Consider the following 13,301-nt stretch of genomic DNA (forward strand, 5'->3'; position numbering starts at 1 on the left):
ATCATGAGACACCATCTCAACATGGTACCAGATGAAAACACCTCTGAATTACTTGAGGGAATCTAGGGCTTTCTTTGTCTGCTATTGTTGGTGTACCTGCTCCAGCCTCACCCCAAATAAGCAAACAACAGCAAAACTAAAGCTCCAACTGGGTAAAACTATCAAGCCTCTAGGAAGTCTTGGATGTCAAAGATTTAAGACACAAAGTGTGGAAAAGAAGAATGGAAAGGTAGTGAAATCATCTGGAAAGCTGTTGGCCTATTAGATGGGCACTCTTAGAGCCCTGATATTATTGAATTAAGAAATCATCTTTCCTCATAGACAGTGTATGTTTATGTTACTACTTACTGTATTCTCAGAGCTTAACACAATGCTTGGTACATAGTAGGTGTTCAAATAAATATTAATGAATTATTTGAAGTTGTTTTAAGTCATCTATATTTCGCTTCGGATGATTTCCATGTCTCTCTTTCCAATCTTGTTGTAAATTCCAGTGTCCAAAATTTGGCAGGCAAGAAGCTGATGGTCTCTATGGTAGTATCACCCTTCCCAGAATGTCCAATAAGTAACATCAGCCTCATCAATCTTCTTGGGAGTTCTCCTTAGCACTTCTGGGTTAGATTTTTGATTTTGCAAAGAGACAGAGCTCTCTTTGTCTCAACCTGTAATTCAGATGAGACAGTTTTTGCTTTGTGGCATATCCAGGTTAACAGGTATCTGAATAATCAAAGTCTTAGTGGGTTAGATTTTTGATTTTGCAAAGAGACAGAGCTCTCTGTTTTCAACCTGTAATTCAGATGAGACAGTTTTTGCTTTGTGGCATATCCAGGTTAACAGATATCTGAATAATCAAAGTCTTAGTGTCTGTCCCCACCCTTTCTCATACTGTTCTAGGTAACCTTGAAAACAACCACAAGGATAAGCTTTCTCAATGCTGTTTTTAGCTCTGAGCCTGAACCCTTACCTCTAAAATGGGGATGATGATAGTAATCCCTATGTATAAAGCTGTTCTGAGGATTAAAGAGTTTAAGTGCTGGCATGAAGCAAACTCTCAATAAACGTCTTGTTAGTTTGCTGTAGTTTTTACTGTGATGATGATTATGGGTCTAGGATGTCCCCTGTGTGTCTGTTCCTAGCCCCCCATGGAGCCCATGTCTATGTCTGCTTAGAATCCCTCCTGCCTTCCACATACATCAGTTACTTAAGAACCCCACTGAGAGAGCTTTCTTCCAGAAAGTGTTCTTTCACTCAAGTTAATCATTTCTTTTCTCTGTGTGCCAGAACATTTACCTCTCAGTGTATTTGACTGTTTGAAGATAAAGTATATTCTCTAATTGGTTCTTTTATGTTTACCTTAGTGCCCCAAATAGATGGTAAACTTTCTGTGGACATGTGGTAAACTGACTTCCTTTGTATCCCTTGAAGTACCTAGAAAATTTTGTCTGTCTCTAAATGCCTTGCTCATACTCAACAGATACATCTTGCAGTTTTAATTGCATCAGTGTATTCTCTGTTACATCTTCCTTCCTTTATCCTGACTTTGGAAAGAATTTGCTAAAAAAGATTAAATGCTAAAGATTTCCCTGAAGTGTTAATTCTACTTTCATTATTTTCAGGTAATCTTTGATGGTGAAGAAGCAGTGGATGTTGGTGGGGTCACAAAGGAATTCTTTCTTTTACTGTTAAAAGAACTTTTGAATCCCATCTATGGAATGTTTACCTACTATCAGGATTCAAATCTTTTGTGGTTTTCTGATACGGTAAGTTAATGATGTTGCAATTAAACATGGATTGAATTAAACTTTTGTCAGATGGATCTGATCCATTAACTTCTGACTTTGCAGAGGGGAGCATAATAAAGATAATTTAAAATGTCTGAATAATGTATCTGGTCTTCATTTTTATCTGCTGCCAAGACCTCATAGTCTATTTTATCATATCATCAGCCCCTATTTCCCTTTCCATTAGGTAAGGTCCAAGTTTTGTTATCCTTGAAGGGGAGAAAGAACAGTGTAATAAAGAAATTGGTTCTGTGACATGTGGAAAATAGTTGTTAAATATGTCTTATTTTAATAACAGAAGTGATTTGTGTATGAATACTCATACAAATATACATAAACATTTTTAGTTTTGAAAATTCAGTAGTAGAGCTAGGTTTTAGATGGCATTCTAATTTCACCCAGACTATAATTTAATTATTTTTCTACCAGAGTTTTCTCCCTCTATCTGCAGTGTCCTAAAAAGGTAGCCAATTAGCCACAAGTGGCTATTGGAATTTAAATTTTATTTAACTAAAATTGATATTAAAGACCCATGTCCTCAGTTATACCAGCACATTTCAAGTGCTCAGTAGGTGTGTTAGGTGGCTACAGTACAGGACAGCACAGAATAGAATGTTTCCATCACCACAGGAAGTTCTTTCAGACAGCGCTGCTATAGGTGATTGTATGCTGATCTGTGTATCACTAGACAACCCAAAGATACTCCACTTTGTCTACATTACATCTTTAGGGAGTAAATGAACATTTGTCAGGGTTTCTCTGCTTTAAGAAAGCAACTAAATATTACTGAGGTCTTTATTCTTTTATACTGAAAATATTTTGAGATAAATGGTAGAGTGTTTTGGGGGCTGCAGCTACGGACTTTATTTTAACACGTTTTCATACCTACTGAAAAGTGCTTTGTAGAACACAACTGGTTTCACCTGATTGGCATAACCTGTGGATTGGCTATCTACAACTCCACCGTGGTTGATATCCATTTCCCGTTGGCTCTCTACAAGAAGTTACTGAATGTAAAGCCTGGATTGGAAGACTTACAGGAGCTGTCACCCACTGAAGGAAGGTACAAAGCTCTGGGATAGGCAGATGGGTGTGAGGCACTGTTCTGGCTGCCTCTGGCATAAGTACTAAAGGTTGAAAGTGCCACATGTGCAAGTTTGAGTTTATTGAGCCATATGATTAGACTGTCTTGTTTATGCTTTGTCTTAAGATATGGATACACAGCTACTTGCTTGAAGCATTGCTGACTACTCTAAGGGTACAGGGAAAAAAGAAAAGAGAGGTCATAGCTGCCCAGGAATATAAATAATCTCTGCTTTCTGTATCCTGAATAAAAAGTAAAGACTTGGTGACTTATCATTGTCCAGAAATACAGAGGGAGGAAGTATTGAAAAGTGAGTCTTTTTTGAAACAGCTTGAGATGAATTCATAATCCTTATAATGCACCTACTTAAAATATACAATTCAGTGACTTCTGGTATATTCAGAGTTAGGCAGCCTTTACCATAATTTTAGAGTATTTTCATCACCTGAAAAAAAAACCTGTGCATCCTTTGTCATCATCCTCAAAGCCATAGGCAACCACTAATCTACTTTCTGTCTGTACAGACTTGCCTATTTTGGATATTTCATATAAGTGGAGGCATACAATATATGGTCTTTTGTATCTGGCTCTTTTCACATAGCATGTTTTCATGGTTCATCTGTGTTGTAACATGTTTCAGCATCTAATTTCTTTTTATTGCCAAATAATGTTCCATTGTATGGATATAACACATTTTGTTTATCCATTTATTAGTTGATGGACATTTGGGTTGTTTCTACTTTTTGGCTATTATGTGGTGTTTCTACTGTTTGGCTTATCAGTGCTGCTGTGGACAATCTTATACAGGTTTCTGTGTGGACATAAGTTTCCATTCTTCTTGGATATATACCTAGTATAATTGGTGGGTCATGTGGTAGTTCTATGTTTAGCCTTTTGAGGAACTGTAAGACTGTTTTCCAAAGTAGTGGAGCCATGTTTTTATGTTATTCTCTTTCTGATTCTTAAAACTCCTTCTATTTTGAGTTTCTCTGCATTGATTTTAGGTAGCATAAGATCAGGTTATAAAAAGATACCGTATCACTGGCTTTGTGTAAACAGTATAATCCTTTCTATGGAGAAAGAGTACCACCAATTTCAAGGTGGAGATAGAGGAAGGGCAGTTTCTAGAGAAAAGACTGCCACATGGCCAGCTTGGATCCCAATACTGAGAAACCATAAAGAATGGGAGGGGTGGGGATACAGAGAGAGGAAGAGAAAATTTAGAAAGAGTATTAAAAAATAGCAGAGGAAACCCTGGTAGGATAAATTTTTTTGTAAGTGTAAGTGAAGGCTGGAGAGTCACAGAAGTTTGTACTGTTTACTTTGCTAGACTGGCTGAAAATGATACAAAGTAATGACTTTGCCTAGTTAACTTGTAGTGGATTTAAATTCCACATTAGGAATTTTCATTATGGGCAACTCTTGATGGAACTGCCAGACTTGGTAGAAGTCACTACAGAAGAAAGTGTGAATGAAGTCTAGTTAGAAGAATGTGTTCTCTTGAGAGCTAGGTTATGACCATTATTATCATAAACGTATTCTTTTTTAAGAGTACATATTTCAGTGTTACTTAGTATGATAAATATAGAGCCCCTTGGATCAACTAGTAAGCCAGTAAGATTCCTATGTGGATGAGATGACTATGTGGCTTTTCTTTGGTGGAAGGATTATTCTAATTCATATGGATAAAGACAATCTGTAGGGCCACTGCAGTACCTTCTTCTCATATATCTACTTCCAAGTAATACTGATGTTAAAAAAGCACAAGTGTGACAGATACAAATCCATCTGAATTTCTTCATAAATCTAGCAAGTAAATCTATAAATCCTATGGACTGATTTGTCAGTAGGAAAAGAAAACAATTAATGAATATCTTATAGATCTGCCATTATTTCATTTCAAGGTATAGGTAATGTAATTTTCTGTCCATCTGGATTTATGTTCATTCTAAAATATTCTTTTATAGTTTTTCTGTATGAACAATCTGGAGATGTGATGGAGGTAGAAACACTATTGCAATATCTGATTGCCTCTTGTCTTTTCTCCATCATTCTATGATTAGGAGTCTTCAAGAACTTTTAGATTACCCTGGGAAAGATATTGAGGAGACTTTCTGCCTCAATTTCACGGTAAGGATTTCCACAGTTTCCTTATGACTATGACTGCCTTTTTCATTATGCTTACAAGCCATAATTAACATTAAGCTTTTCTCAAAACCAAGGAACAAATTCAGGGACGTCTCTAAACCAAATTATTTTAGTTACAGTGTCTTGAGTATTACATGAGTTCAGTAAATATGTTGAATAAATGAATGATCTATGTACTTAGAAAATTACTATGTACTAAGAAAATTACTGAAGCTTTAATCTTTTTCACTCTTTTTTAATTGAAATATAGTTGATAGACAATCTTATATTGTTTTCAAGTATACAACACAGTGGTTCAACCATTATCCATATTATTAAATCCTCACCCCTACCAGTGAGGTTACCATCTGTCACATAGGAAGATGTTACAGAATCATTGGCTATATTCTCCATGCTGTACTGCCATCCTTGTGACCAGCTTATATTATGATTGATATAACATCAGTCCTCCCTTTATCCCCTCTATCCTTCCCACCCACCCCACCCCACCCCTTCCCAGCCCCTCTTTCATGGTAACCAGCAGCCACTTCTTAGTGTCTGTGAGTCTACTGTTATTTTGTTCATTTTTTCTTGTTTTTCACAAATCAGTAAAATTGCATGGTATTTGTCTTTCTCCACTTGGCTTATTTCACTTAGCTTAATACCCTCTAGGTCCATCCATGTTGCCACAACCAGCAGGATTTCTTTCTTTTTATGGCTGAATAACACTCCACTGTGTATATGTAGCACATCTTCATCCATTCATCTGTTGGCGGACACTTAGGTTGCTTCCATATCTTGGCTATTGTAAATAATGCGGTGATAAACAGGGGTGTAATATATCTTTTCAAATCAGGAATTTTGTTTTCTTTGGGTAAATTCTAGAAGTGGAATTACTGGGCTGAACAGTATTTCTATTTTTACTTTTTTGAGGAACCTCCATCTGCTTTGCACAGTGGCTGCACCAACTGACATTCTCATGAACAGTGTAGGAGGAAGGTTCCCCATTCTCCACATCCTCGCCAACACTTGTCATTTCTTGTCTTTTGGAAAGTGGTCATTCTAACTGGTGATAGGTGATATCTCACTGTGGTTTTGATTTGCATTTCCCTGATGATTAGTGATGTGGAACACCTTTCCATGTACCTGTTGACCATCTGTATGTCTTCTTTGGAGAAATGTCTGTTCAGGTCCTCCGCCCATTTTTTAATTGGGTTATTTGTGGTTTTTTGGTGTTGAGATATATAAGTTCTTTATATATTTTGGGTGTTAATCCCTTATTGGATAAATCATTTACAAATATATACTTCCATTCTGTAGGATGACTTTTTGTTCTGCTGATGGTGTCCTTTGCTGAACAGAAACTTTTTAGTTTGATGTAGTCCCACTTGTTCATTTTTCATTTCCTTTGCCTGAGGGGCTGTGTCCAGGAAAAAGTTGCTCATGCTTATGTTCAGGAGATTTTTGCCTATGTTTTCTTATAAGAGTTTTTATGGTTTTATGTTGGACATTTAGGCCTTTAATCCATTTTGAGTTTGCTTTTGTGTGTGGAATTAGACAATAATCCAGTTTCATTCTCTTACATGTAGTTGTCCAGTTTTCCCAACATGAGTTATTGAAAAGGCTGTCATTTCCCCATTGTCTCTCCATGGCTCCTTTATCATATCTTAATTGACCATATATGTGTGGGTTTATATCTGTGCTCTCTATTCTGTTCCATTGATCTATGGGTCTGTTTTTGTGTCAGTGCCATACTGTTTTGATATCCATAGCTTTGTAGTTAGCTTAAAGTCAGAGAGCATAATCCCCCAGCTTTGTTATTCTTTCTCAGGATTGCTTTGGCTATTCGGGGTCTTTTGTGGTTCCATATGAATTTTAGGATTATTTGCTATAGTTCATTGAAGAATGTCACTGGTATTTTGATAGCAGTTGTACTGAATCCGTAAATTGCTTTGAGCAGGATGGCCATTTTGACAATATTAATTTTTCCTATCCTAATATTTGACTATTAACTTTTCCATGGGATAGATTTCCATTTATCTGTGCCTTCTTTAATTTCTCTCATGAGTGTCTCATAGTTTTCAAGAGTATAGGTCTTTTACCTCCTTGGTTATGTTTATTCCTAGGTATTTTATTTTTTTGATGCAGTTTTAAATGGAATTGTTCCCATGATTTCTCTTTCTGCTATTTTGTTGTTAGTATATAGGAATGCAACAGATTTCTGTGTGTTAATTTTGTATCCTGCAACTTTGCTGATCCAGTTATTAGTTCTAATAGTTTTTTAGAGGAGTCTTTAGGGTTTTCTATGTATAAAATGTCATCTGCGAATAGTGATAGTTTAACTTCTTCCTTACCAGTTTGGATGCCTTTTATTTCTTTGTGTTGTCTGATTGCCTTGGCTAGGACCTCCAGTGCTATGTTGAATAAAAGTGGGGAGAGTGGGCATCCTTGTCTTGTTCCTGATGTTAGAGGAAAACTTTTCAGCTTTTTGCCATTGAGTATGATATTAGCTATTGGTAATCTTCTTTACCCCTGATACATGTATTTATTTTCCAGAGTTCATAACATTTTTCTCTTTGATTGCATTTGTTGACAACTCTGTGTCTTAAAAGATATCTTTAAAAAATGTTCTTGTGTTTTCAGGTTCTCTTTCTTCTCCTGGAAATTTTCTGTGGTAATAAGTAGTCATTAAGCTACATTTATTCGTAAAGCTTCTCTCAGTCATTTGGGCTCTAGAAAGATAAGTGGTAAACAAAATTGGAATGTCTTTTTTTCTTCCTTGAATACAGATTTGTCGAGAAAGCTATGGGGTGATTGAACAGAAGAAGCTGATACCTGGGGGAGACAAAGTGACTGTGTGCAAGGAAAACAGGTTAGTCCTGTCCTCAGACTGTTGCAGATATTGCTGCCTTAGTTCTCTGCACTTTTACTTTTAAGATCAAGCTTGAAGTTAAATTTTAGTCCCTCCCAAGAAGATGTAAGATGATAGAGCAAGAATTTATAGGTTTTAACAAATTTTTAATAGTCGAAGAAGTACCAGACCTAGATTCAGGAGATAACTGTTTTAGTCCTAGATCTCCATTGTAATGGCCTTTTTTCCCTTGTCTCTTTTTGTAATTGGAATAAAGTTGATATACAATATTATACTGGTTTCAGGTGTACAAAATAGTGACTTGATAGCTATGTACATTACTAGATGTTTGCCATGATAAGTATAGTTCCCCTCTTACCATACCAAGATATCACAATATTATTGGTTATATTCTCTATATTGTTCTCCCATTCCTATTACTAACTTGTTATACAGTTTGTAGTTTGTACCTCTTTATTCCCTTCACCTATTTTAACCATCCTACCATGCCCTCCCTATGGTAACCAACAGTCTGTTGTCTATATTTATGAGTCTGTTTCTCTTTATTTGTTTGTTTTTTAGTTTCCACATATAAGTGATATCATATGGTATTTGTCTTTCTCTGCCTGGATTATGTCACTGAGCATAATTCCCTCTAGGTCCATCCGTGTTGTCACAAATGGCAAGATTTCCTTTTTATGACTGAATAATATTCCATTGTATATATGTACCACCTCTTATCCATTCATGTATCGATGGGCACTTGGGTTGCTTCCATATCCTTTCTGTTGTGAATAGTGCTGCAGTTAACATAGGGGTGCATCTGTCTTTTGGAATTAGTGATTTTGTTTTCTTCGGGTAAATTCCCAGAAGTGGAATTGCTGGGTCATATAGTATTTTCTATTTTTAGTTTTTTGAGGAACTTCTGTATTGTTTTCCACTGTGGCTCGACCAATTTACATTCCCACCAACAGTGTGGGAGGGTTCCCTTTTCTCCACATCCTTGTCAACACTTGCTGTTTCTTGTCTTATTGATCCTAGCCAGTTTGACTGATGTGAGGTGATATCTTATTGCGGTTTTCATTTTCATTTCCCTGATGATTTTGACACTGTGTATCGTTTCATGTGTTGCTGGGCACGTCTTTTTTGGAAAGATGTCTATTCAGGTCCTCTGCCCATTTCTTAATTAGATTTTTTGTTTTGTTTTAAATTGTAAGAGTTCTTTATATATTTTGGATATTAAGCCCTTATTAAATATATCATTTATAAATATATTCTTCCATATGGTAGGTTGCTTTATGTTCTTTTGAGGGTTTCCTTCACTGTGCAGAAGCTTTGTAGTTTAATGTAGTCCCACTTTTTATTTTTCTTTTTGTTTCCCTTGCCTGTGGAGATGTATCCATAAAAAAATTTCTCACGTTGATGTTCATGAGATTCTTGCCTATGTTTTCTTCTTAGAGTTGTATGGTTTCATGTCTTACATTTAGCTCTTCAGTCTGTACAGAGTTTACTTCTGTATGTGATACAAGATTCCATTTTACTTCTTTGATCTTGAGCAAATCACATAATCTGTTTGATCTCAGTTTCTCATCTGTCAAATGAGGGTTTTGAGAACTGCCCTGCCTACCTGATGGGAGGGATATGAGAATAACGTGAGATATTTATAGAAAAACATTTTGGAATGAATGAGTTCCCAGCATGTCCCACAGGGTTTTTAGTATCCATCAGAGTTCCTTGCACAAAAATGCTCAGAAAATGTGTGTTGAATAAATGAACATTATAAAGATGCTTACTATTACTGTTGTTTTACTGCTGAAGAATTTGTAATATCGGTTTTAGATTAAGTCATTCCCTCTGCCTCATGAAAATTCAAGTACATTGTTTTCTCAGGGTGATTCACAATCTGTGTTATCTCTTTAGAAGAGATAAAAAGATTAAATTTTCTTCACTTTGGTATTAAATTATGAGTGAGGTTACCAACCATCTGCATATTCAGTTTGTGAACACTATCTACTCTGCGCAGGACTTGTTGCTGGGTATAGGAAATAAGTAACTCCTTGAGAAGCTTAAGCTTAGCTGGGAAGGGTCAGTATAAGTAAATGATTGCAGTAGATTATGGGGTGTGTGATAGTAGAGTTATAGGCTGAATGTCATGAAACAGGGGTGGGGGAGAGCTACACTTTTACCAGATACTGAAGAATGCAGGCAGGGAGAACACATTTTAGGCACAGGGGGTAATGTGAGTCAGGACTTTCAAATCTGATGCATGGCAGAGAATGATGAGGATGTGTGTGGTAGGGCTGTGTGTGGACAAAGGATAGGTGCTATTACATCGGGTGGAAGTTGTCAAGGCTTTGGATCAGGACATAGTTGATCTGTGTTTTAGAAAGAGAATTCTTGTGACCACATGGAAATAGACCACATGTGGTGGCATTCACTAGGAGGCTGTTGACAGAGCTCAGATAGGGGGTGATGAGGGCCAGAAAGAAGTAGGTGGACATACCACACTGGCTGTGCATTGTTATACCACAGGAGTTACTGTCTGGTTATATACAGATGGTGTGAGAGACATGTATGTATTGATAAAACATTGTGGTTTCTAATTTGGACACCTGACTAACAATTCCATTTGGATATGTTGATTTTGACATGACTGTGAAATCTAAGAGATTATGTTTATAGCTGGAAAGTTTCCATGTGTATCTGAAGAGAGGAGTCCTACATGAATATTTTGTTTAGTTACTTAAGCCAGCCTCAGTTACCAGTGAATTTAAGATGGACTGCAAAAAAGAAAAAACACGATGGAATAATGCACATTATCAGAGAAGCTGTATAAATTAGAATATAAGGCAGACTCATGAGATGAGGTTTAGGGATCATTACACATCAGCTAGAGTTAAAGCTTCTTGCGGTAAAGATGAGGAGGGGGTGGGGAAAGATGAGAGACTATGGTCTCTATTTGGGAAGGTTTGGGGGGAGGAAAGCCAGGTTTCACTTCAGCTAGGGAAAAGTTACAGATGTAGAGAAGTTGGATGCTGTTTGTAAGCCTGATGGGAAGTTAAAACTATTCACCTTGGGATTTAGTTGGCTTTTTACTACAAATAGTTGCAAGGTTGCAAGCAGAGGTCCTATGAAATTCATTTTAAGTGATGTGATCTTGGCTTCCTCCCAGAAATCTTCCCTTTTGAAAATAGGAACAATGGCAAAACTGACAGACCTCATCTTCCATCCTTTTACATTTTAAAGACAGCTAGGAGCCAAATGTGGTCTAATGTAACATTCAGTGACCATTGTTGTCACGTAAACCTTCCAGGCTATCCAGGGAGCCCCAGCTTTAGGGAAAATGTGAGCTGTAATACCAAAGTTTAGTGAAATAATAGAGAAGTCTTCGAGTACCCAACAAAAATGGCTTCACGTGATTAAATTATCTTGACTCTAGGAATGTGATAGAGTCTAGTCTTTTATCAAGTAGGTGTTTCAGTCAAAACCTCTTGGGGTTAAAAGTACTGTCCTTTTTTAATATGGGTACTTTTATTAATAGCAAATTATTGATACAAACAGGTATGTTTTTCTGTATAGTCTGATGTTTTTAGAGTTGGGAAATTTAGGGCAGATTATAAAGGGGACTTTTTGGCCCAGATGATTTCCCTTTTAGTTTTGATGATCAGTTTATAACATATATATGTGTGTGGGCAATATGTGTAGATACATATACAACCTTTAGTTTCTCAAAGAGCTTTTGTGTCAGGTTTCAGATGACGTAGTGTGTGCATCATTGGTTAGAAGCTAACAGTGGGCTAAGCATGCAGCTTGAGGAAGAGAACATTCAGGATGAGTCTTAGAAACACTGAGTGTGTTTGATACACTGGGTTGGGGCAAGAGTGATCTAATGCAGACACAAGCATTTGTGATGCAGTCTGCTGGCCAGTAGTTGTTGGCACTTGTAACTCTTTTTCTTATCTTTATAAAATTATTTCTCTGAGTACTTTTTATCTCTGCCTTTTTATGTTTCCTATCTCTGGGTCTGAGTTTCTGTCTCTCTACTTCTTTATTTTTTTGGATGGATAAAGGTCTTTTTTTTAAATTAAGGTATTATTAATATACTCTCTTACGAATCTTTCACATGAAAAATAATGTGGTTACTACATTCACCCATATTATCAACTCCCAACCCATACCCCATTGCAGTCACTGTCTATCAGTGTAGTAAGATGCCACAGAGTCCCTATTTGCCTTCTCTGTGCTACAGTGTCTTCCCCGTGACCCCCACACCATGTGTATAAACATAAAACCCTTCAATCCCTTTCTCCCTCCCTCCCACGCACCCTCCCACACCCCTCCCTTTGGTAACTGGTAGTCCCTTCTTGGAGCATGTGAGTCTGCTACTGTTTTGTTCCTTCAGTTTTGCTTCATTGTTATACTCTAGAAATGAGGGAAATCATTTGGCACTTGTCTTTCTCTGCCTGACTTATTTCACTGAGCATAATATCCTCCAGCTCCATTCATGTTGTTGCAAATGGTAAGATTGTTTATTTCTTATGGCTGAATAATATTCCATTGTGTATATGTACCACATCTTCTTTATCCATTTATTTACTGATGGACACTTAGGTTACTTTCATATCTTGGCTATTGTAAATAGCACTGCTATAAACATAGGGGTGCCTATGTCTTTTTGAATCTGAGAACTTGTATTCTTAGGGTAAATTCCTAGGAGTGGAATTCCCAGGTCAAATGGTATTTCTATTTTTAGTTTTTTAAGGAACCTCCATATTGCTTTCCACAATGGTTGAACTAGCTTACATTCCCACCAGCAGTGTAAGAGGATTCCCCTTTCTCTGCATCCTCACCAGTATTTGTTGTTTTTAGTCTTTTTGATGCTGGCCATCCTTACTGGTGTGAGGTGATACCTCACTGTGGTTTTAATTTGAATTTCCCTCATGATTAGTGATGTGGAGCATCTTTTCATGTGTCTGTTGGCCATCTGAATTTCTTTGGAGAATTGTCTCTTCATTTCCTCCACCCATTTTTTAATCAGGTTATTTGCTTTTTGGGTGTTGAGGTGTGTGAGTTCTCTGTATATTTTGTATGCTAACCCCTTGTCGGATATGTCGCTTACAAATATATTCACCCATGCTGTAGGATGCCTTTTTGTTCTGTTGATGGTGTCTTTTGCCATACAGAACCTTTTTAGTTTGATGTAGTCCCATGTGTTCATTTTTGCTTGTTTCCCTTTCTCGAGGAGATGCATTCAGGAAGAAGTTGCTCATGTTTATATTCAGGAGATTTTTGCCTATGTTGTCTTCTAAGAGTTTTATGGTTTCATGACTTACATTCAGATCTTTGATCCATTTCGAGTTTACTTTTGTGTATGGGGTTAAACAATAATCCAGTTTCATTCTCTTGCATGTAGCTGTCCAGTTTTGCCAACACCAGCTGTTGAAGAGGCTGTCATTCC

The 13,301-nt window shown here is 36.9% G+C and overlaps 1 protein-coding gene across 26 annotated transcripts in view; it reads left to right on the forward strand.

The window, feature by feature from the left end:
• Window positions 1–13,301, forward strand: part of HERC3 (HECT and RLD domain containing E3 ubiquitin protein ligase 3) — a 113,853-nt gene that overhangs the window by 75,136 nt on the left and 25,416 nt on the right. For all 26 annotated transcript variants that reach the window (XM_036922115.2, XM_036922120.2, XM_036922121.2 and 23 more), the window contains 4 exons: window positions 1,617–1,760; window positions 2,678–2,844; window positions 4,929–4,995; window positions 7,782–7,864. In XM_036922115.2, the coding sequence (XP_036778010.2) occupies window positions 1,617–1,760; window positions 2,678–2,844; window positions 4,929–4,995; window positions 7,782–7,864 (461 nt within the window). The remainder of the gene's footprint in view (window positions 1–1,616; window positions 1,761–2,677; window positions 2,845–4,928; window positions 4,996–7,781; window positions 7,865–13,301) is intronic.

Source organism: Manis pentadactyla, chromosome 5 (assembly GCF_030020395.1).
Source record: "Manis pentadactyla isolate mManPen7 chromosome 5, mManPen7.hap1, whole genome shotgun sequence".
Taxonomy (NCBI): domain Eukaryota; kingdom Metazoa; phylum Chordata; class Mammalia; order Pholidota; family Manidae; genus Manis; species Manis pentadactyla.